The 26392-nt window shown below is 40.6% G+C and overlaps 1 protein-coding gene across 1 annotated transcript; it reads right to left on the bottom strand.

Moving 5' to 3' along the window:
* Positions 1-792: 792 nt before the first annotated feature.
* LOC128685590 (nicotinamide phosphoribosyltransferase-like) lies at positions 793-21322 on the bottom strand. The gene is made up of 12 exons (XM_070087804.1): positions 21173-21322; positions 20273-20343; positions 17602-17764; positions 16024-16152; positions 15386-15505; positions 14725-14805; positions 13696-13858; positions 8703-8860; positions 7967-8081; positions 7269-7351; positions 3900-4085; positions 793-1483 (listed from the first exon to the last, which is right to left on the bottom strand). The coding sequence occupies exons 1-12, from the start codon at positions 21221-21223 to the stop codon at positions 1352-1354; spliced, it is 1452 nt and encodes a 483-aa protein (XP_069943905.1). The 5' UTR covers positions 21224-21322; the 3' UTR covers positions 793-1351.
* Positions 21323-26392: the final 5070 nt, after the last annotated feature.

Raw genomic sequence — 26392 nt, 5'->3', positions numbered from 1 at the left:
CCCTGCCTCTGTCACCCTCCATCACTGACCCTGTGCCACACCCATCACTGCTTCCCTGAGAGGGTGACGATTCCCAAGTGATTGTAACTCCAAATATACTGGAAGGTCGCCATCGACACTCTTGTAACTAAAATACATGACGACAACCTCACTCTCCTCCTGAAGTCTCCTGGCTCGTGCTGACAGATTTCAACACTTATGAGTCCCATCCTTCGTAGTCGAATATAACAGGGAATTAGGTCTCTTTCCTCGTTAATTGAGAAACTGCATAAAATACCCATGCTATACGGGATTGCAATATATTGCACTTTTTTCTACTCTGAGTAGAGTGATGCATCATTGTTATGTATTAATTGGGAATTGAGACTCCGCGAGGAGGTCATACAACGTCTATAGGAGTTAAAATGAATCTATGGGGCTGATTACCTGTAGTCCCTTCCGGAGGTCACCGCTCCCGCGGTTCGATCCCAGACCAGGCATTCATTTTGCTGGTCTGATCGATCAAGCTGTTAGTGCTCGCCGCCAGCAGTCTAGCGTATGCACCACAACTCGGACGCATTTACCACAGCCCGGACGTATGCACCACATCCAAGACGTATGCACCACAGCCCAATTCCATGGATCACCAAGCCTTCACCGTCACCAAGCCACTCCCCTCCTCCCTTAATGGGAAGAATTATCATTATAAACAGTTTGTGATATTGCTTTAGATCTCAAAATTGTGCATATAAAACTAACTGTTCTTGTGACTTTGTGGGAAAATCTAAACCAAGAGGACACATAAACACTGGGAAATAGTAACAATATATTTCCATTACGTGCACCCAGTCACATAAACTTGTCCGCTTTCCGGCGGTAGCCGTATAAATGGGGCCCTACTGTACAGGTAGTACTTATTAATGTAACTCACGAAATCGTAATGACATTATTACAAACAAACCACGGTACAGGTGGTTTATTAATATATTTTGCGTGCAGTGCTAAACTACTGAGGGTTGTTCAAGGGAGGTTATGGAGAGTCGATCTGACGTCCGCTAATTGCGAGATAAATACGCTACATATTTACGCAACGAAATAAAACATAAAATCAGGGAACGGATGGGGCTTGAACCCATTGCAGGTGGGTCCTAAAACTCACAGGCCAGTGCGTTAACCAGTAGATTTGTAATTGTGTTATTACGAATTCGTGAGTCATGTATTTGCTTACATTAAGATGAATATATTTGAAGGAAAGTTGGAACGAACCTTGAAAATTAATATTTCAATTCCTTCAAAACTTCAAGAAACTGACTCAGATGAGTCCACCATTGAGTCTCACAGACTTTTATTGCTGTGGGTGACAGAATTTCTATTAGTCAGAGTCTTCCTCTAAGAACTTGATGATGTCGAAATCCTCGGGAGTGATCTCTGCTCTCTCCTGGATCTCTGGGAATGTGTAGTCCTGCAGAAGTTCTCCGTTCTCAAACACTGTCACCAGCAGGTCCTGCAACATCAGGCAGTCAGGTTCAAGGTTCCTTGTTCAACACATATCAGCCTCTAATCAAGTAATTTATGCATTTCCAAAAGAAATACAGAAGCCTAGGCAAGCTTAATATTAGTACTCTTAATTTAATATATAACATTTATTAATATTATGTTCAAAACACCCATCACAAAAATTCACAACTTAGACTGTCTGTTATCTAGTTCGGATTATACACGAACGACTAATTTCGTCAGTAATGCCTTAAGAGGCGCCTGAGTTTCCCTATTTCCTAATATTGTGTTTATTTTTTCTCTATAATCTATCTTGACCATAATTACTATCGCATTTGCTTTGTCTGCTTTCGTAAGGTGAAGTCTACGATGTTACCTTAATTCATGGTATGACTTAACGAATCTTTGAGGACAACTGTGTTATAACACAACTCACACCTCTACAACACAATTATCATTAAAGATTTGTTAAGTTATACCATGAATTAAGGAAAGATCCTGGACTTCACCTTACGAAAGCAGACAAAGCAAATGTGATTGTAATTATGGACAAGGTAGATTATAGGGGAAAAATAACATATTAAAAAGCAGGGGAACTGGCGTACCGAAAAAAACAGCCAAACGACAGCCATGGTTTACAAAAAGAATCTGGGGAGCGGAAAACTGTCAGGTACGATCCAAGGCAGAGGAGTGCATCTCCAAGTTCTTGGCTTGCCAGCCTCGCTAAACCCCCCTGAAGTATCAGCCATCTCCACGTACTGAGTTCTGTGCATTTTAAATAACTGTAGGTAACCAGTCATACTGTGTGGCCGGGAGCTGCTCACAGTGTATATACTGTGTGTAACTAGACAAAATATGCATATATATAGCATCAATTCTCATTATTCAAGAGCTGTATAATCCACAAGGATTTAGTGCTCAAAGGGAATAATAATAATAATAATAAAAATAATAATAATAATGTAATAAGGTTGGTAGAATTACCGACAATATGTTAAGTAAAAGGACACAAGTGCAACTAATGTGACATTTATTGTGGCAACGTTTCGCTCTCCAGGAGCTTTATCAAGCCATGGCTTGATAAAGCTCCTGGAGAGCGAAACGTTGCCACAATAAATGTCACATTAGTTGCACTTGTGTCCTTTTACAATAATAATAATAATGTGTATGTTTTCTGTCAATTATAGTATTTTACAATTGGGTATATATATATATATATATATATATATATATATATATATATATATATATATATATATATATATATATATATATATATATATATATATATATATATATATATATATATATATATATATATATATATATATATATAATATATATATATAATATATATATATATATATATATATATATATATATATATATATATATATATATATATATATATATATATATATATATATATATATATAAACTAAACTCAAATATAGTTATCTCCGAAATTCGCTAACGAAAAACGTCAGAAAACTAGACATAACGAAAATGGGCAGAGAACTTCCTTAGACTACGTAAAGTTTGTCTGGACACAAGACAAGTTTCCTGACGTGGGTCTTAGTCATGTGATGATCCACAACTGGAGCTTTCAGTCATCTGACCGAGGCCTTCCACTGACTTACCGGTCTACTCATTTAAAAATTATGGTTATAATTATAACCAATTCTTCCTTAAACTAAGGCACACCAACGCTAATAGGTTGGTTGACTGTCTACTACGCGAGGGACATCAATGCTATACGGTAACCTTTTCAAATCCAGACAAAGGATACTTCAATTCCTAAAATAAGGATTAACCCTAACCTCTCAGGATATATACTCCGAGAAAAATACATCCCTGAAGATATATATTCTGTTAATAAGATGAACCCGAGCAAAAGAGACATTCTCCAATTTTTGGACAGGATCCAGCAATTCCAAATATGTGTTAGCAAGTCGGCATGTTTACACCTACACAGCCTAAACCCGAAATGTATAATTGGTTACAGTGGTAATTAACTGTTTACATGTTTACACCTGGTTACAACGGTAATGAGTTGCTTATTTAGACATGAATTAGGTCACACAAAACAAATACCAAAACTTAACCTTTTTAGCGAGGTACGTTTGTAAAAAGTTTAAGTGGTCATGCATTATTTACGTAAAACGGGCAAAGTCAGGGTATTTTTTTCCAGAATGGTTGGTAATATGCCACTGTAGATAAAATACTTTGGCATTTCTGGACCATTTTTGAGAAAGTTGTCTCTGAATTCATTAATTTGATCTCACTCTAGCACATAATGACACATGGTGTGACAATCGTTGAGTGCCTAGTTTATATTAGATGGGTGCGACTTACTGCCCTGCATGGTACCTGGCTAACCTTAGGTGGGTGCCCCTTGCTGCCCTCCGTGGTGTTTTGCTTACCTTGGGTGAATGCCCCTTGCTGCCCTGCATGGTGGTGTAAACACCATCGTTACAATGAAGGGAGAGGCGGCCTCTTTTGCTGGTCTTGATGGAGTCTGTTATTGGTTGTTTGTATACATCTCTGCCTTGTCCGTCTGTCTCCACATAACTCACCTTATAGGCACACTGCTGCGTGTCCCGGTCAATCTATTACAAGAATAATACAAGATATTATTATTATTATCATCATCATCAATAATATTATTATTATTGTTGTTAGGTATCCCGAAGGGGGCACCTTTATGCTATTAACCGAATCTTTTCGTTTTTCTTTTACTTCTTCCAACTAGTCGATTTCATTTCGCTCATAACTCGATAAGGACTCATCTAATCACCTTCCATTCTTCAGCACTTGTGAACGGCAACGGGGACTAAATACCTGGAACTGGAATGTTCAAGTGCCCTATCACCAAAATTGGTGAACCCATTTCCAGCATCCTGGAATAGCTCGAATGACTTTTCTCTCTACCTCAATGGACGCAAAAATTAAGTACACAGAGTGCGACATAAGTTTTTAATGGAGTCAAATATTTTTGTTGAATCCTTGTAATCAATCAAAGAAGCATTCACAAGTTACCACATAAAAGTAGGATTAAAAATGTTTCAAAGAATGGAAAAAATGGCACCAGCACTGTCCAAAACCAGTTCTCAACCCCATGTAAGTTACAATCCAGTCAGACGAGGCATTCTCTCAGCATAGAGACCATTATCCCAAAATACATCAGAACTTTACGCTTGAAACCGCTCAGAAATTTAAGGTTTTAAACCGACTAGATGAAACATTCACGAAATACTGCATTGAAATTTTACAAATTTCTTCAATAAAATTGGGAAATTAGCACGTACACCGCTGAAAACGCTGGTATATCTAAGAGAGATACACCAGAGACTGAGTTAACCTTAAAGCCAATCATACGAAGCATAGTCTAATTATTGTATGGAAATTAATTTGTTACATAAAATTGGCAAATTAGAACTTACATAACCCAAAATTAATGCGAACTTTCTTTGAAAGAAAAACACCAACGCTAATAATTTGGTTTGCTAATGGGGTTTAAAGCCTGTCGACTACACGAGGGCCATTAAAGCTGCACCGAGATTGTTCAATATATTTATAGATGGAGTTGTAAGAGAAGTGAATGCGAGGGTCTTGGCAAGAGATGTGGAGTTAAAAGATAAAGAATCACACACAAAGTGGGAGTTGTCACAGTTGCTTTTTGCTTATGACACGGTGCTTTTGGGAGATTCTGAAGAGAAGTTGCAGAGATTGGTGGATGAATTTGGTAGGGTGTGCAAAAGAAGAAAATTAAAAGTGAATATAGGAAAGAGTAAGGTTATGAGGAAAACAAAAAGATTAGGTGACGAAAGATTGGATATCAAATTGGAAGGAGAGAGTATGGAGGAGGTGAATGTATTCAGATATTTGGGAGTGAACGTGTCAGCAGATGGGTCTATGAAAGACGAGGTGAATCATAGAATTGATGAGGGGAAAAGGGTGAGTGGTGCACTTAGGAGTCTGAGGAGACAAAGAACTTTGTTCTTGGAAGCAAAGAGAGAAATGTATGTGAGTATATTTATACCAACACTCCTATATGGGTGTGAAGCATGGGTGATGAATGTTTCAACGAGGAGAAGGCTGGAAGCAGTGAAGATATCAGATCTGAGGGCAATGTGTGGTGTGAATATAATGCAGAGAATTCGTAGGTTGGAAATTAGAAGGTGTGGGACTACCAAAACTATTGTCCAGAGAGCTGAGGAGGGGTTGTTGAGGTGGTTCAGACATGTAGAGAGAATGGAACAAAACAGAATGACTTCGAGAGTGTATAAATCTGTAGTGGAGGGAAGGCGGGGTAGGGGTCGGCCTAGAAAGGGTTGGAGGAGGGGATAAAGGAGGTTTTGCGTGCGAGGGGCTTGGACTTCCAGCAGGCATGCGTGAGCGTGTTTGATAGGAGTGAATGGAGACAAATGGTTTTTAATACTTGACGTGCTGTTGGAGTGTGAGCAAAGTAACATTTATGAAGGGGTTCAGGGAAACCGGCAGGCCGGACTTGAGTCCTGGAGATGGGAAGTACAGTGCCTGCACTCTGAAGGAGGGGTGTTAATGTTGCAGTTTAAAAACTGTAGTGTAAAGCACCCTTCTGGCAAGACAGTGATGGAGTGAATGATGGTGAAAGTTTTTCTTTTTCGGGCCACCCTGCCTTGGTGGGAATCGGCCAGTGTGATGATAATAATAATAATAATAATAATAATAATAATAATAATAATAATAATAATATCCGTTTCACCACTAAACTAGAATACTTCAATCCCTAAAATATGAATTAAAGTGTCATCATATAAACGCCCATAGAAATACATTCCTCAAAATACATGTATATATCCCTTGTTAATAAGATGAAACACACCACAAGAGGCAATTTCCAGTTATTCCACGGAATATAACAAGTCCAAATTTATGTTAGCAAATTTAGACCTACACAGCCTAAACCCGAAAGGTATGAGCTTTACAAAAAAACATCAGTCATTAAAGACTGAAGTCGTTTAAAAGAGTCATACTCAAGTTGTGATGAATGGTTTGAAAAACCGACAAGTTGAAGATTGAGACACTTATGCAGATTCCCATATGCTGCATAAGTGTCTCAATCTTCATACTCAAGTTATTTTGCAGAATATAATGAACTGTTTAATAAACACAGTTTGGCTCCCAAAGATAAGATAAGATTTCGTTCGGATTTTTAACCCCGGAGGGTTAGCCACCCAGGATAACCCAAGAAAGTCAGTGCGTCATCGAGGACTGTCTAACTTATTTCCATTGTGGTCCTTAATGTTATCCCCCAGGATGCGACCCACACCAGTCGACTAACACCCAGGTACCTATTTGCTGCTAGGTGAACAGGACAACAGGTGTAAGGAAACGTGTCGAAATGTTTCCACCCGCCGGGAATCGAACCCGGGCCCTCCGTGTGTGAAGCGGGAGCTTTAGCCACGAGGCCACCGGGCCACGCCCGGTAACAATCCCAATCCTTTTCTAAGTGAGATACACCACTGTTGGAAGTTTGAAGCCATTCAGACAAGGCATTCTAAAGTTATCGCATGGAAACACAATAAAAAATGGCTTTATACAACAGACAAAAGGAAACCTGTCCATCCCAATAATTCCATGAACCATTCCCTAGTTACAGTAAACCAGCGCTGAAAATTTCAAGCCGATCGAATCAGGCGTTCTCAAGTTATAAGCGAAAACCTAAAGGATTTTTTTATCCACTTCAAGGTTTTCCTTCGGGAATACCGAAGAAAAAAAAACCCAAGATGAAACAGTTAGTTACTGACCCTTTGAAGCAGAGCGCCTCCGGCTCCAAAATAAGCATTTTCCGTGCTCCAGCCATGACTTTTGAGGTGCTCTAATATACCCCCTGCAACGGAAAATTGATTCGCATTACTAGACTGATATATTCATATTACTCGTCTTCACAATTTAAGAATGAAATGCATGTCTTCGTCTCTAACAACAAAACACTTTCGTTTTCAGTAGTGGCACAATGGAAAGAAAACGTTAAGCAGCAGGAGGCAGCACTGCCTCATCTATAGAAAATTATAAAAAATATATATTTATAGCAGTAAAATGCAGTCTTTTACTGCATTTGTGTCTATATCTATCGTGTCGATATATTATGAAATTTCTCTCCATAACTACATTAGGATAACCCAAATGCCACAGTGTGATTTATTTCCAGAGTTTCCCTTCCATACGACTCAAAAGAACCGATAATTATATAGTTCATTATATATTACCGCGTAGTTCAAGTGAGTTTCCTGTCATTCTACAGGGTGGCCCAAATGTATGGACACTGGACACACTTCCTTGGGTCTGGACACACAGGACATCCTTGGAGCTGGATATTCCTTGAGAAACCTTCAGAAAGATTTAAAAAACCCAGAAGTGTGTGTCCTCACATTTGCGTCATCCTGTATATATTCTAAAATATATATACTTATGCACCCAGTAAAAACTATGTGAGCTAACTTACAGAGTGTCTTGTGATTAATTCCATCAGCGTGAATGACCCTGAGGTAAGGAGGAAGAGTTTTGTAGCCCTTAGAGTTGATGTCTGTGCCGTATGCCGAACCCAGGATCTCTAGGCACTGAAGAAGGAACGGGAGACAGGGGGAAGAAAGTAAACATTTAAATATTATTGTGATGTTTAAACAACTGAATTACAAAGATAGGCGAGGCTCAAGTAATGGTTTATATATTCGTCTCTACTAAACATATTACTCAAGAAAATTTGCATACTTTAAATAGCTTCAAATATTCAGATATCTCCAGTCTCACTTGATTACCTACACCTTGTATTGTCTATGGAACAGGTACACAGTATTTTTCATGATATACAAATTTCAAAGTCCTAACATACCCAGTCAACGTTATAAAACATTCACAATTTTCTACTAAGTGTCTTAACATTTATATAATAATTAGCCTCATTATTATAAATGGCTTATAATAAGGTCTAGCAAAGATGATTTATTAATTAGCTTAGTTAGATAATTAGAGTACATATAGGTAATTTGTATAACTAGTTTATTAATTACATTATATAATTAATATTCATTCATCGAAAACATTGAAATCCATCAGAAGTCCCCATTTATGTACGCATATTTTAGAAACTAGTTAGGCAAAAATGACCTATGTGTTCAAGCAGGATTTTTTCAGTCACCCATAAGGCTAGGAACATAATTATACAGTAAGGTATAATGAACCTTAAGGACCACCGTCTTGGGTTCCCCACTGTCTGGCCTGAGATAGATGCAGCCTCCCTTCCTGCCTCGTTCCAGTACCAGTTCCCGCAGCTCACCGCACCACATATCTTCAAGACACTTCCAGATATCGTAGGAGTCACACACGCAGCCAGCATCACCTTGCAGTACAAGGCAGAGTCATCACACTGTATTACCGTTACCATTAATTAATATTGCCATTATTATACTCAGGGATGCACTAAACCTGCATCATGAAGCGCATGGGGTTTGATCACACTGAGGAATATTTAAGCAGTTTATTTCAGTAGCATTTATTACCAATTACACGGTTGACATTGAACATCGAGCAGCTAGAACGAATCCTAGGCTCCAAAGACAGTTTTTTTTTAGCTAGCCTAATTACTAAGCACTTTGCGGGTACCCTAGATCGCAGACACCTAGCAAATAATTTTACATATCTTGGTTTTAAATTAAATAAATCCCAGAGGATGAGCTGCTTCTCCTATCTAAATTGACAACAGCTAGTCTTAAGTCTTACTGAGCCTAGCTCCTACAACAGCTAGTCTCAGTCTTACTGAGCCTAGCTCCTACAACAGCTAGTCTCAGTCTTACTGAGCCTAGCTTCTACAACAGCTAGTCTCAGTCTTACTGAGCCTAGCTCCTACAACAGCTAGTCTCAGTCTTACTGAGCCTAGCTTCTACAACAGCTAGTCTCAGTCTTACTGAGCCTAGCTCCTACAACAGCTAGTCTCAGTCTTACTGAGCCTAGCTCCTACAACAGCTAGTCTCAGTCTTACTGAGCCTAGCTTCTACAACAGCTAGTCTCAGTCTTACTGAGCCTAGCTTCTACAACAGCTAGTCTCAGTCTTACTGAGCCTAGCTCCTACAACAGCTAGTCTCAGTCTTACTGAGCCTAGCTCCTACAACAGGTAGTCTCAGTCTTACTGAGCCTAGCTCCTACAACAGCTAGTCTCAGTCTTACTGAGCCTAGTTCCTACAACAGCTAGTCTCAGTCTTACTGAGCCTAGCTCCTACAACAGCTAGTCTCAGTCTTACTGAGCCTAGTTCCTACAACAGCTAGTCTCAGTCTTACTGAGCCTAGCTCCTACAACAGCTAGTCTCAGTCTTACTGAGCCTAGCTTCTACAACAGCTAGTCTCAGTCTTACTGAGCCTAGCTCCTACAACAGCTAGTCTCAGTCTTACTGAGCCTAGCTTCTACAACAGCTAGTCTCAGTCTTACTGAGCCTAGCTTCTACAACAGCTAGTCTCAGTCTTACTGAGCCTAGCTTCCACAACAGCTAGTCTCAGTCTTACTGAGCCTAGCTTCTACAACAGCTAGTCTCAGTCTTACTGAGCCTAGCTTCTACAACAGCTAGTCTCAGTCTTACTGAGCCTAGCTTCCACAACAGCTAGTCTCAGTCTTACTGAGCCTAGCTTCTACAACAGCTAGTCTCAGTCTTACTGAGCCTAGCTTCCACAACAGCTAGTCTCAGTCTTACTGAGCCTAGCTTCTACAACAGCTAGTCTCAGTCTTACTGAGCCTAGCTTCTACAACAGCTAGTCTCAGTCTTACTGAGCCTAGCTTCCACAACAGCTAGTCTCAGTCTTACTGAGCCTAGCTTCTACAACAGCTAGTCTCAGTCTTACTGAGCCTAGCTTCCACAACAGCTAGTCTCAGTCTTACTGAGCCTAGCTCCTACAACAGCTAGTCTCAGTCTTACTGAGCCTAGCTTCTACAACAGCTAGTCTCAGTCTTACTGAGCCTAGCTTCCACAACATTATTATTATTATAATCAAAAAGAAGCGCTAAGCCACAAGGGCTATACAGCTGCTTCCACAACAGCAAGCCTTGATTCTGGACACATTACATTCATCGGGAGCAAATTTTTTATTAAAAGACAGAGCGCTATGGTCAATAAGTCACTCAGTGGTCCGTTCAATAAATAGGTACATATATACATACTACATATTGAGAATGAGAAGGCTAGGTTAGGTAAGGTTTGTCAGGAAACAGGACAAGTGTTTCCTGACGCGGGTCTTAGTCATGTAATGACCAGCAGCTGGAGCTTTTGGTCATCTGACCGAGGCCTTCCACTTCAGAAAGAGAAGCTAAGACTAGAATTTATCCAAAATAAAAATAATCACAGGATAATAGAGATTCGGTTTTATGCTCAAGTTAGGAAACTCTGATAATAGGTTCCATGTAGTACTTGTAGAAATAAATATTATTATTGTTATCACTTTGTCTTAGACGTTTCGGTCGGTCTCGGATATTATTAGTTAGCGATAGATTTACTGGGGACCCTCATCCTCAGAGAAGACAATAAACGTACCTCGGGGAAAACTCAATGTTCTCCCAGGAGCTGTTTGAATATTTTCTTCTCCTACCACCCCTATAATTTATATTATATGTGTACCTTATTAATAGACAGAACACATTGATAGAAAACACAAACATGAGTACATTGGTACAATATATCAAAGGTTATGAATCTCCTCCAGCCCCATCGAAGCTGAACGCGAGCCCAGTATGCAGCATGCATTTCCCCTCTGGACTGCCATCCTGAGGCGCTGGAACATGAAAGTGACTGCCCTTGGGTTCCTGGTGGTGTCGATGAGTCTGGTACCCAATTCTTTAAAGAAACGTGTGGCATGTTTTCCCCATGATCCCAAGGTCTCTGATCTCACTGGGACAAATTGATACTGTTGGCTTATGTCCCTGTACTTGCTGATCTTGTACTCCTCCCTGTGGTCAGCAGCTTCTCCCTGTCGCCCGACACTGTGATGGATATAGGTGTCAGCCATTGTGGACACACAGGTATAGTCCCATGCTAAGAGCTTGCCATTCTTCCAAGGATAGATGGTGATCCCATCAGTGCGGTTTGTTGGGTTGTGGGTATCGTTGGCTGCTAGTGATCGGGGCTCCCTCTCGGCTGGGCATCCAGCCGTAGCAAGGGTTCTCTTTATGATGTCGTTGACCTCATTGTGTCTTGCATGCCAGCCCTTGGTTTTGGAACAGTTAAGACCATGTAGACCATATTGGTCGGCTTGCGCATCGCCGCAAATACACGTATATTCCGTGTGAATTTGGGCAGCAAGGCGCAGAACCACTGCAGTACGGAGGGTCTTAGGGTCCAGGAGCGTTCCCATTGCCGATATGGGAACTGTTTGGAGGAAGTCCCCGGAGTGATGTGCACTCACAGCTTGGAGATGGGCAATCTCCCTGTCTGATGTTGCAGCCCTGAGCATGTTTGCAAGCACCTTTTCGGCGATGGGGCCATCCCAGCTTGACTGTTTGTGAGCCAGTGCTGCACTAGGGTTTGGTGCTGGAGCAGCAAGTCTCCCATTCAGTGATGGCACTGGCAGAGCTAGGGTCCTGTATTCCTGCTGAGTCACTGAGGCTATCTGGAAGAATTTGTCTTATTAACTCGTTTGATGCTATGGAAGAGGATAGGAAAGTTGGTAGAGCAATCTGAGAGGATCTGCGTACTCCCAGGCCCCGAAGCCTGACCGGAAATGAGGCTTGCAACCACTGTCCATCTTCAAGGGAAAGATTCAATACACTCTCTAGCATGGTCTTAAGGGAGAGAGTCATATTCCTTGAGTTTTGGACTGCTGAAGGCTGGGGAGCATCTCAGAAAGTAGGTAAGTTTTGGGACTGACAGGCACCTGGTGAGTAGGTAGAAGGCATCATGTGTATCAGTGTCTTTCATCCTGCCTTCCATCGTCCGGAGGTCTGAGACTTTTTTTTTCTATGATCAGATATATGGCACTGGACCCAAGAGGAGTGCCAAGGAGAGTGCTATTGGCCGGATCAATGGCTCGTCTCCTGGTAAAACAGCTCTAATATTCTGGATCATCTGTCGATATATATATATATATATATATATATATATATATATATATACATATATATATATATATATATATATATATATATATATATATATATATATATATATATATATATATATATATATATATATATATTTATATATGTCGTGCCAAATAGGCAGAACTTTTTTTTTTTTTTTCCGCCGGTATTCTCCCGGCCCGGGTCTTTTCCAAGTAGTGGTGACCCGGCCTTGGCTCCCTATCTGGGGAGTGTCTCGAGACTTAAGTCTCCCATGGGAGGAGGTACAAGTATCTCCTCATCTTTGGGACCAAGTGTCCCCAGGCCTAGCCACATTCCCCGCCCTCACGGGGCTCGTAGGGAGAAGCTAGGCCTCTGGTCTGCCATCTACCCCGCCTCAAAGGGGCTCGTGGGGATGGCAGTCTTATGAGCTGCAGATGGTAGCAAGCTCAGGCCTCTTGTAGGCAGAACTTGCGATCTTGGCTTAAATAGCAACGCTCATCTTGCCATATAGGACAAGTGAAAATTTGTGTATGCAATAATTTCGCCAAAATCATTCTGAACCTAACGAAAAAAAATATATTTAACTGTGTTTGTTTAGTATTAAATTATTGTAAACGTATTTAAAATATATTTAGTTGGGTTAGGCTAAAATAAATTGCTTTTGTTATAATAAGGTTAGGTAAGTTTTCTAAGATTCTTTTGGTGCAAAATTAAAATTTTTTACATTAACATTAATGAAAAAAATACATCTTTAAACGTATAAAAGAAAATTTCAAAAAGGACTCAATTTTAAATGAGTTCTTGCTAATTGACCAGTTTTACATATTCGGCACGACATATATATATATATATATATATATATAATATACATATATATATAATTATATATATAATATACATATATATATAATATACATATATATATATATATATATATATATATATATGAACAAATAAGTTAAAATATTGTGGTAAGAACATTTCACAACTAAGACAAAAAAAACTGCAAGAGAAAACCCATACCAGGTTTCGGTCCATCTTGAACCTGTATCAATCGCCAACTAATATTGTCCAAGACCGACCGAAACATCTAGTTTGTAATTTACAATTTTTTTTAACTCTCTTAAATTTCTCACCTTCAGAGTAGGTGTGGAGCATGTGCCTGTGAGAGTCTAGTTCTCTCTCCCTGCCCCAGGATATAATGGTGGAATGCTCGGAAGATGGAGTCGAAAATCCTGCCACTGTCTTCAAGTGGTAGTATTTTCTTAACATGGACGTCCCGGCTACAGTGTCTGATGACTGAGGACGAACAAGACATCTTTCTGGTTTTAACAATGGAAAGGTTGACCCCAAATAACCCAAGAAAGCCAAATAATATGACTTATCGCTGAGATCCTCCAGTCGAATACAATTGAGTGATTATGGAACATTCAACATTGCAGTATTTATAAAAAAATGTATGTAAGATCTCACATAAGTGTGAATGTGTATAGTGTACATTTTTCAACGTGTAATTAAAAATCTTGACGAATCTGATATATACATATATATCCTATTTAAAAAATGAAGACAAAATTCATGTTTTTGTGAATGTTTTTCATTTGTTTATACTACTCCTAAATTATAAAAGTTAACCATAAAAAGAAGATAAAATTCGTTAATCGAGATCGTTGTCTTGTTTTGAAGTTCATCTTACTGGAACAAATAAATCCAAAGATGAATACATTGGATAAACACATTAGATGGTTTCATTTTGAGCAAAAAAATAGGTCTCATACCAAAGTTTTTCAGGATAAGGTATGTCTAATTTAACCCTCAGAACAATAAAGTTGTCAGAGAACATCAATAAAAGACAAACTAAACATTACTGACCTATTTTATTCTTTTCAGGTGGATTCATTTGTGTTATTGACCAGTGTTTCTATTATTATTATTTTTTTAATCTGCATTTCAATTTGAAGAACAATTACACTGCCATTTAGGTAATGTTAGGTTAAGTAAGGTTTGTCAGGAAACAGGACAAGTGTTTCCTGACGCAGATCTTAGTCATATGATGACCTGCAGCTGGAGTTTTTGGTCATCTGACCGAGGCCTTCCACTGGCTTACCCCTCCACCCCTTTAAAAATTATGGCTATAATTATAACCATTAAGAAATAATACTTACTTTGAAACTGATCATGTGCGCTGCGCCACCCAGCGCCGCTGACTCTACGGATGACACGCCTCTGTACCCCGTATCATGAAGCTGTGTACATATCTCAATGTTATTTTACTCATGATCACTTCATTCTGCATGTTATGCTGAGAACACCTCGACTCTCTTGGATAGGTATGTTAAACTGTGATGTTCATGTTACTGAATTTGCTAATTATGTAACTAGTTTATTGCTCCAGGTAATGCCATTATTCATGTAAACAGTAATTAGTACTATGACCTACTTAAATAGCATGTTGGGGCTTAGTTCCTGGACTCATTATATACCTACATAATTTTAACTATCATTCACAAAATGGATATGGGATGTTTAATGCAATTCTCAAATCAATTTCACTTAATTTGGTTAGGTTAGGTTCGTCAGGAAACAGGATGACGACTCGCCGTTGGAGCTTTTGGTCATCTGACCGAGGCCTTCCGCTGGCTTACCGGTCCACCCCTTTAAAAATTAAGGTTTTAAGTAGATTGGTATTATATAAAACTTTTTGGTTAGATTGATGTAGGTTAGATAAATACATGAATGGGAGGGGTTGGGTGTGAGTAAGACCTACCTAGGATGGGCAAGTAACCTAACTGATGAGCAAGACACGTGTAACACAAGAGATCTCACCGAGAAGACAAGGTTGTTGGTGTTGTCGTGGGTGAGGTTCATGTAGTGGTGGATGATGTGCTTGCAGAAGCGAGAGTTAGTGGCCACTGTCATGGGGTACCAAGTCTGCACCAGCAATGTCTGCAACGCAAAATGTAGTACGTTTGTAAAAAACGTCGTTCTACGTTAGTGCAAACGTGAATCCAGAAGCGTGCGAATGTTAATTATCTGTTCGTTAACTTACGGTGATTTGGGGTGAAGTATACAGATAAGCTAGAAAGTACAGTTGTATATGTCTAACAACAACTGATTTGATAACGTAGACTCTGACTATCGTAGGGAGAACACCCAGGGATGAAAGAACACCACGTCAAATAGATCTAGTTGTATCAATAGTGATGGTAGTGAGAAGAGGCTGCTACATAAAAATATTACTGTTGATGTCTCAGACAGAAGCCCATGTTAACACGACCTGAAAAGGTTGATGCCTCATAGTGAGGAGAGGTGGATATATATATAAAAAAAATGCTATTGATGTCTCAGACAGTACCGCATTTAACATGACCTGAAAATGTTGATGCCTCTTCATTGTGACCACTAAATTAATTTTCAATACTGACGGCAGCCTGGAGGTAAGCCCAGCCTGGCTTGGCACTTACCTCGAAGAAGCTGGTGATCCAGGGAAGCGCCGGGTCAGTGTTTTCCACAGTAAAAAGGACATTCTTGATGGGTACCACCGTGCCCTCGGGCACTGCCCGCACACGCAGGGGCAGCCGACCACCGTGACGCTGCTCATGCAACACAAAACTTGTATTATAGAGAAAAATAAAACAAAATTGATAAACACGGGTGCGTTTAGAATCTATTGTGTACTAAATTACTGTACGTGTGAGAAGGCCTACTGCTGTGATTTATGTAATTCTGAGCAAGGAGTGAAGACTCGATTCTCCGTCTTCTTATCGCCAGGTAAGCATAGTTCAAAATTTCGTAACCGACATAATTCACAAACTCAGAAATTAGAAATTTGTGAGTTTGTTTGAGCACAAAGATGTAAACTAATACACAAACATATTAAACATGTAAATATAAAAACAAAGGATCAAAGTTATTGGGGAGGGAAAGAAAGGAGTTTTGTTAGACCTCTTGTGCTCACTTGTGCAGCACGTCTCGCCCTACTAGTAGGTGTAGAACGTCTCGCCCTACTAAGAGTCACTTGTTTATCCTGATTCTCACATGCTGTAGCTTAATGTAATTGTTAATGAATGGATTACAATTGCATTTATGGGGAAACACAAGATTCATAAGAGTAATGAAAACTAGAAAAATGGCAACTCAAAGTTTGATGTGTTGGTAAAGTATTGATCCCTCTGTTTCATTTATAACTAACCCACAAATTTGAAAGAGAAACCAGACAACGTTCGGTTCCTCCATGATCATATGTCACGAGTGGACCTTGTCTGATTTGTAATTCCAACTGGTAATTATAATTAATTCATGTTAAGCGCTAAACCTATATGGGTCATTCAGGGCAAGACGTGGTGGAGGCTTGATCCTCCGTTTGCTGAGCGCCAGACAGACGCGCTTCCTATTAGTTTATTCTCTATAAGGATTACAATGCTGAGTTTACAGAAATTTGGTTATTGTTTGGTTTAACATGTAGTAAAATTGAGATTACAGAGTGTACCACTAGAACGCTTAGCATGGCTAGGCATTTCGGGCATACTTAGTTTTATTCTTAAATGTAAAATATTACAAATTATGAAGTAAGTTGGTATTATGGCTAAGTGACTAAATACTATTTTGTGAGTTTAGCAGTGTGAATGCTTTTGTTTTGGCAGAGTATATAGTTTCAGTATTGGAGTATCACAGGATTCATTATATTAAGACTGAGATTAATATTTCTGTTTATGGTCAAATGAGTGTGCGAGTGTAAGTGTGAACCACCAGGTGGTATTCGTGAAGTTAGTTTACGGGGTGTATCAGGGAGATAGTACTCGCCTAGATTGGGTTAGTAAACTGTTGTAAATTGTTCCAGCCACGGCAATGCGATTTCTCTTTATTTCTTCTATTTGTGACTGGTGTTCCATGCACAAGTGGGTGAAATATATTATGTCAACATTTTCTGGTGGAAAAAATTAAAGAAAACGTAAAATTGATATAGGGAGAAACCCAGAATACAGTTCAGGTGATGAGAATACCAGGGTTTCTAAATATTAAATCCCTTCGGCATTTCTCACCTCCAGGAGATAGTTCCAGCCTTCCTCGTTGAAAACGTCGTCCCTCTTGAAGACAGTGTTGATCACTTCCTTGGCCTCCTGGATCATGGCTCTTGTCAACACGGGGCCGCACAGCCATCTCTTCAATATGTACTGCAGCCCGAAGAATACCGTATACGGAAACCTGACGGCGAAACGCACGTAGGTACATAAATATCACAGAAACGCTGCAGTAGATCTCCTGGTTCATACTAGACAGTTCTTAGCCGACACATTCCCAAGTAACCCACAAATTGGAAATGAAAACCAGAGGGCATTTTGCTACATCCATGACCATTATCAAGTCATTGGTGTCTTGATAGTAGTCCAAGACTGATCGAAATATCGACTAGTTTTCATTTCCCTGAAACCATTCACGAGTCAGAGTCAATTACAGCTGGTGAAGCCGATGCTGGACTTTTATTCACAACACTGACTACATCCCTGCAAACATTTTAAACATCGTCACTCCTAAGTTAGTTCTAGCACTGGATAGCACCAAGATGGCAGTCCGCAGTGCATATACATCCTTTCACAAGTGCCTTCAAGTCATGATCCAACTGAACTCTCCGCCAACGAGACACCATTTTTCGGAGAAAAGGTTGCTGCACCGATAAACGGATATTTTTCTTCCAAGATACTTATCATCGTGCACAGGGAAGACAAGTTGCTTCCCGACCTCACTGGTCAAGGTAGAGTGGACCGATTTCCTATCCTTGTCTCAACTTTCTTTCAAGACACAAAAACAATTGGCAGGGGCAGTTGTTCAGTGTACAGAGCAATGAGGGATTGAAGATCAAGCGTGAGGGATATCCTTCGACATAACAGAACAACTCAAAGTTGTTTTCTGTTATATAATTTGTTACGATTTTCCGCCTACGTACATACATAGTGGCATATCATGTCAACAGTATTGTGGAAAATACTGTATATATTTTCCAGAAATTAAGTATTTATATGTAAATAGATGGCCATACTGTATTTAATAATATTTATGTCATAGAAAACGGAAAGCCTGCGTCTGCGCAGACGAGACTCGCCATCTTGGTTTTGAATTGGATACAACGTTGGTGTAATGGGAAGAATTTTTCGTGCTCTTGAGGTTAAAATTGTGTTGACACTTCTCAAATAGGAGGCGAAATTGGTGGATGTGCATTCCTGCATAACTTGAGATATCAGACGACTGGACAAGACAGCTCCAGGAACCTCAGATAAGCTCTCTAGATTTGTGTGTAATTCTGGCCAGCATTATTTTCATAGATTTAGTTAGAGTGAGGTTTTCTGAGTATGATATACATTAATCTCCAGTCAAATTGGTGAGTGATGTTAAGATATATTTTCCTTCTGTTATGTAATTGTGTATATATGTAACCATTTATTATTTTTAATATACAGTCCACAAATTTATATATTTACCAGTATTCCTGATGTATGTATATTTCATTTAATTAATAGGTCCAGAGCAACTTGTGGTTATGAAAGTGGTAGGTATCGAAGGGGGACATTTTTGCGACCTAGGTGTCCGAAATTCCTACTTGTCTATGTAACATTGATAAATAATAATTATCTTTGTTATCATTTACTGTTATGTACACAATTAGTTACATTCAGATAAATGCAATTTTCCACAAGTATGTTAAGTGGGATACCGTAACCTAGTGTCACGTCAAACATGATGGTTGAGTTTGTCTTTATAGGTCAGTGACGCTGACCTGTGACGCTGGCCTGTGACGCTGACCTGTGACGCTGACCTGTGACGCTGACCTGTGGAAGTTTATACCCCAGCACCGCCGGAGGGCATGGGGCACTTACGATGCATCATGTAGTCATCAAGGAGACAAATTGTGCTGACAGACGACACATCATTTTTTTTAATAAACTCAGACACATAAGTTATGAATGAAGAGGCGGGACCAGGAGCTGAGTCTCGACCCGTGCAATCACAATTAGGTGAGTACAATCTGGAGAGTGATGCAGTGGAGTAAGTATCCATACATAGCTTTAAGAAGAGGTTCGACAAAGCTCATAGAGAAGAGAGAATGGACCTAGTAGCGACCAGCGAAGAGTTGGGGCCAGGAGCTATGAATCGACCCCTGCAACCACAAATAGGTGAGTACATTCACACTTTACAGGTCACAGAACGGATAGGGATCGAACCTATGGTAAGCTAGTCCTAAAACCCGCAGACCAGCATGTACCAGTTGTTAAGAACATTGTTTTGTGAGTTTTATTACTTGCCAGCCATGGGTTCAAGCCCCTCCCGTTCTGTAATTTATTTGCAATCGTGTTATTACGATTTCGTGAGTCGTTTTTCCTTACACTTGCTATCCCTGTTCACCTAGCAGTATGTAGGTACCTGGGTGTTATCACCTCACACCTGCTATCCCTGTTCACCAAGCAGTAAGTAGGTATTTGGTTGTTAATCACTTTACACCTGCTATCCCTGTTCACCAAGCAGTAAGTAGGTACCTGGGTGTTAGTTGACTGGTGTGGGTCACATCCTGGGAAACATGTCTGAAGGACAACAATGAAAACAGACAGTCCTCGATGACGCACTGACTTTCTTGGGTTATCCAGGGCGGCTAAAACTTCCCCCGGGTTAAAAACCCGAAAAAAATCTTATCTTACAGAACTGGATGCGCTTTGTACTCACTTGCCGCCTCTGGACTCAAAGTAAGCGTAGAGAGTAGTTGTACCAGGAGGATAAATTTTGTAGTGACACGACTGCAAGAAAAAAGAAAGTATTTTTTTTTATTTTTTTTTTTTTTGCAAAAGCAATATTAAATTTGACCCTGCAGGATTATTAATAATTAAATGGATATTTAGACATTAGCACAAAATAATGGTTAACTAGCCTCGTATAGTTTATATTTGGCAGGATTTTAAGTATCAATTTCAAAATATTTACTCAATGCAAATCTTCATCAGTGAAGGTGAAATTTTATCATTATTCTGTACGTAAGTCAACAAAAATAATATACATCATTAGTTGACGACAGTGAGTACTTAAGAACATAAAAACATAAGAAAGGAGGAACACTGCAGCAGGCCTGCTGGCCCATACTAGGCAGGTCCTTTACAATTCATGTTAATTAATTATTTAACAAAATATAACATCATAAATTCTTTCAAGTCATTAAGTATAAATTGTGGTATGGTTGTGTCAGAAGCCAGACACAGGTATGGTAGGATTTTAGACAGTGGAATCAAATTGCACCTGTGGATTACATCTCACATTGGTTTTCAGATGCATGAATGGATTGGCCAAGTTATATACTTTCAAAGAGTGAGCAATTACAATCTTGGGTTGCTGAGGGAGACTGACACTTGTCAGTCCATCTATTATCATTCTATCATGCAGGAGGAGCCACATGTCTATGGAGCATCCAACAAAATAAACAGACTCTTGGATGTCTCTGCCGCTCGGCTCTGGCTGGGTTACCTCACCAACTAAAGTTGGTTAGGTAACCTAACCAGACAGGGCATAAACTGGCTTTTGTTGACATTTCCAATCTATACTAACACCGGGATTATCTATGCTACATCTGCTTACCTTATAACAGTCTGCCAGAAGGATAATATTGTCTACAGGTGGGGAGGACATGTCTGCTTCCCTTATGTGTAGCTCAATGAGGAAGGTACCCAAGGATGCCACAAGTGACCCTCACACTGCCAAGGATCGCATGATACTGCACTTGTATCTTTATCCATCTATTATGAGTTTCTATATTTTTCGTTATCACTCATTAGCGGTGGTAATTTATTTGTTATGCATTATCATAGTGCATCTGTTCGTTGTGGTGTAACTTTAATATCCCTGTTGTGTGAAGGGTTAATATGTAAAAATATATATAACGTACGCCCGCCAGCACATAATCGGGATAATATGCTTAGCATCAGTGTCCTTATGTCTTGTCACTTGGACCAGTGTAACGAATATGTTTTATTGACATGGTCATGTGACTACATTTGTAACCAAATTATTACTACTGTAACTTGCTCAGTAACCAGGACTTTGAATCTCCATTCAGGGACACGTGACGTCCAAGGTCCTCAGTGGAAATAAGTCACTTATTTTATTATTATTATTATTATTAAAGATTAGCCGGTATTCTCCCGGCCCGGGCCTTTTCCAAGTGGTGGCCCGGCCTTGGCTCCCTCTTTAGGGAGTGTCTGAGACCGAAGTCTCACATGGGAGGAGGCACAAGTACCTCCTCATCTTTGGGACCAACTGTCCCCAGGCCTAGCCACAAGCTAGGCCTCTCTGGTCTGTCATCCCCGCCCCAAGGGGGCAAATGGGAATGACAGTCTTATGAGCTAAAGGCTCGGGCTCAGGCACCTTCCCTACCCTAGAAGGGTTAGGCATGGTATCGATGAATAAGTCACTTTGACTTTCTTGACTTATCCTAGGTAATCTATACATATACTGCTATGTATGAAAATTTATGTAACTGTATTTATGTGTACCTGACTATACTTACTTACTTATGTACTCAAGTTTGACAACCTCCCACGTGAAACATGTAAGTTGTATAAAAGCCTGTCCGTCTAATACTACTATTAACGATTATCATGTCTAGTCTCGGAGCTGCGTAGTAAGTTTGCCTCTATCACTTCCTCATGCAAGTCATTGTACCTTTCAACCACTCTGAGACTAGCAGTAAGTAGGTACCTGGGTGTTAGTCGACTGGTGTGGGTCGCATCCTGGGGACAAAATTAACATAATTTCCCGGAAAGTTCTGCATAACCAGGGGCTTTCTATATAGTATGTCGCTGATGTCAGTTATGGTCTGTATAATTTGTATCATGTACTTGTGTAAGTAAAGATCGTATTATTTTTATTATTGTTATTAAAACACATTTGTATCTTCGGTTTCCACCTGTCCCATTGATCCTGCCCTCTCTTACCTGGAGTTTACCTGGAGAGAGTTCCGGGGGTCAACGCCCCCGCGGCCCGGTCTGTGACCAGGCCTCATGGTGGATCAGCGCCTGATCAACCAGGCTGTTACTGCTGGCTGCACGCAATCCAACGTACGAACCACAGTCCGGTTGGTCAGGTACCGACTTTAGGTGCCTGTCCAGTGCCTGCTTGAAGACAGCCAGGGGTCTATTGGTAATCCCCCTTATGTGTGCTGGGAGGCAGTGTGCGTACCTGCGACTTATGTGTAGTGATCGTGTGTAGCTATTAATCTTGCCCTTCTCTCCGCCAAGGTCGTTGGGTTCAGTTCTTCAGTGTTAATAAACACTTCGCCTGTTGCGTGTGTGTACTCATCTGTTTGTGGATCCTCTTAGCTGGTCGCTACGTGTGTACTCATCTGTTTGTGGATCCTCTTAGCTGGTCGCTACGTGTGTACTCATCTGTTTGTGGATCCTCTTAGCTGGTCGCTACGTGTGTACTCATCTGTTTGTGGATCCTCAGGCTGGTCGCATTGTACTATCTGTTTGTGGATCCTCTTGCTGGTCGCTAGTGTACTCATCTGTTTGTGGATCCTCTTAGCTGGTCGCTACGTGTGCACTCATCTGTTTGTGGATCCTCTTAGCCTGGTACTGTTGACATCTGTTTTGGTCCTCTTAGCTGGTCGCTACGTGTGTACTCATCTGTTTGTGGATCCTCTTAGCTGGTCGCTACGTGTGTACTCATCTGTTTGTGGATCCTCTTAGCTGGTCGCTACGTGTGTACTCATCTGTTTGTGGATCCTCTTAGCTGGTCGCTACTAAGTCCACTCTCTCCCTGCTCCATGAGCTTTATGGTATATCTTCTTAAAGCTATGATGTATGGATCCTGCCTCCACTACATCACTCTCCAGATTGTTCCGCTTCCTGACAACTCTATGACTGAAGAAATACTTCCTAACATCCCTGTGACTCATCTGAGTTTTCAACTTCCAGTTGTGACCCCTTGTTACTGTGTCCCATCTCCTGGAGTTTACCTGGAGAGAGTTACGAGGGCCAACGCCCCCGCGGCCCGGTCTGTGACTAGGCCTCCTGGTGGATCAGAGCCCCTTAGCTCCGGGACTAGTTTTCTTGCAAACCTTTGCAGTTCTCTAATTTCTTAACGTGCTTGACCAGGTGTGGTTTCCATACTGGTGCTGCATGCACCAACGTGGGCCCGACGTACACAGTGTTCAGAGTCTTGAATGGTTCCTTACTCAAGTGTCGAAACCCTATTCTTAGCAGTTTTTGGTTGACGTGCTCCTCAGGAGATGTGCTCGGTGTTATATTCACTCCAAGATCCTTTTTTTCTTGAATGAGATTGGCAGTCTTCGGCCCCCTAGCCTGTATCTGTCTACGATCTTCATTGACCTTGCCCAGTTTTCACAACTTAGCACTTGGTGGGAGTTAAATTCCGGGAGCCAGTTGTTGGACCAGGCCTGCAGCCTGTCCAGATCCCTTTGTAGTCCTGTCTGATTTTCATCCACTTGAATTCTCCGTATTAGCTTCACGTCGTCTGTTAAGAGGGATACCTCTGAATTTATCCCTTCCGTTATATCGATCCCAGATCCCTTTGTAGTCCTGTCTGATTTTCATCCACTTGAATTCTCCGTATTAGCTTCACGTCGTCTGTTAAGAGGGATACCTCTGAATTTATCCCTTCCGTTATATCGATCCCAGATCCCTTTGTAGTCCTGTCTGATTTTCATCCACTTGAATTCTCCGTATTAGCTTCACGTCGTCTGTTAAGAGGGATACCTCTGAATTTATCCCTTCCGTTATATCGATCACATATACCAGAAACAGCACCAGCCCTAGGACGGACCTTTGTAAAACCCCGCTCGTTACAGGCGCCCACTCTGACACCTCGTCACGTAGAGAGAGAGAGAGAGAGAGAGAGAGAGAGAGAGAGAGAGAGAGAGAGAGAGAGAGAGAGAGAGAGAGAGAGAGAGAGAGAGAGAGAGAGAGAGAGAGAGAGAGAGAGAGAGAGAGAGAGAGAGAGAGAGAGAGAGAGAGAGAGAGAGAGAGAGAGAGAGAGAGAGAGAGAGAGAGTTGTGCACTGGGTTGGCAGAGCTCTCATTTTCAATTAGCAATGAAAAGCAGTGAGGCGGGCATCCACCCTCCACGTCCTGCTCCATGCTGCACCATCACAGCCACAGCTACAGTGTAAACAACGCAAAACAACATACAAGCGCTTTATAGCCAGAATAAGCTGCCTTTTAAAACAACGATAGTTTTGCCTAACATCCTTACTCGAGTTACAGCTCCTGGCCCCGCCTCTTTACTGGCCGCTACTAGGTCACTCTTCTTGTTCCATGAGCTTTATCATTCCTCTTCTTGAAGCTATGTATGGATCCTGCCCCCACTACATCACTTCCCAGACTATCCCACTTCCTGACAACTCTTGTGACTGAAGAAATCTTCCTAACATCCTTGTGATTCATGAGTCTTCACCTTCCAAATGTGACCCTTGTTGTTGTGCCTCATCTCTGAAGCATCCTGTCTCTAATAATAATAATAATAATAATAATAATAATAATAATAATAATAATAATAATAATAATAATAATAATAATAATAATAATAAATTTATTTACTACAAGTACATGTACAAAGTATACAGACCATAGCTGACATCAATAACATACTACTATGTATAAAGCCGCTTGTCATGCAGAGCATTTCGGGCAAATTAGGTCAGTTTTGTCCCAGGATGCGACCCACACCAGTCGACTAACACCCAGGTACCTATTTTACTGATGGGTAAATATAGACAACCGGTGTACAGAAACGCCCAATGTTTCTACCCTCGCTGGGAATCGAACCCAGACCCTCAACGTGTAAAGCGAGAGCTTTAACTCTCGCTTTACACTATGCAGAGAGCATGCATAGTTCCTTTGTATAAAAGCAAAGTGATAAAAGAGAGTGCAAAAATTATAGGGGAATAAGTCTGTTGAGTATACCTGGTAAAGTGTATGGTAGAGTTATAATTGAAAGAATTAAGAGTAAGACGGAGAATAGGATAGCAGATGAACAAGGAGGCTTTAGGAAAGGTAGGGGGTGTGTGGACCAGGTGTTTACAGTGAAACATATAAGTGAACAGTATTTAGATAAGGCAAAAGAGGTTTTTGTGGCATTTATGGATTTTTAAAAGGCGTATGACAGGGTAGATATGGGGGCAATGTGGCAGATGTTGCAGGTGTATGGTATAGGAGGTAGGTTACTGAAAGCAATGAAGAGTTTTTACGAGGATAATGAGGCTCAGGTTAGAGTATGTAAAAGAGAGGGAGATTATTTCCTATTAAAAGTAGGCCTTAGACAAGGATGTGTGATGTCACCGTGGCTGTTCGATATATTTATAGATGGGGTTGTAAGAGAAGTGAATGCGAGGGTCTTGGCAAGAGGTGTGGAGTTAAAAAGATAAAGAATCAAACACAAAGTGTGAGTTGTCACAGTTGCTCTTTGCTGATGACACGGTGTTTTTGGGAGGTTCTGAAAAGAAGCTGCAGTGGTTGGTGGATGAATTTGGTAAGAAGAAAATTAAAAGAGAATATAGGAAAGAGTAAGGTGATGAGGATAACAAAAAGATTAGGTGACGAAAGATTGTATATCAGATTTGAGGGAGAGAGTATGGAGGAAGTGAATGTATTCAGATATTTGGGAGTGGACGTGTCAGCGGATGGGTCTATGAAGGATGAGGTGAATCATAGAATTAATGAGGGGAAAAGGGTGAGTGGTGCACTTAGGAATCTGTGGAGACGAAGAACTTTGTCCGTGAAAGCAAAGAGGGGAATGTATGAGAGTATAGTTGTACCAACACTCTTGTATGGGTGTGAAGCAT

Source organism: Cherax quadricarinatus, chromosome 23 (genome assembly GCF_038502225.1).
Source record: "Cherax quadricarinatus isolate ZL_2023a chromosome 23, ASM3850222v1, whole genome shotgun sequence".
Taxonomy (NCBI): domain Eukaryota; kingdom Metazoa; phylum Arthropoda; class Malacostraca; order Decapoda; family Parastacidae; genus Cherax; species Cherax quadricarinatus.
This window is presented reverse-complemented; position numbering and strand designations above follow the sequence as displayed.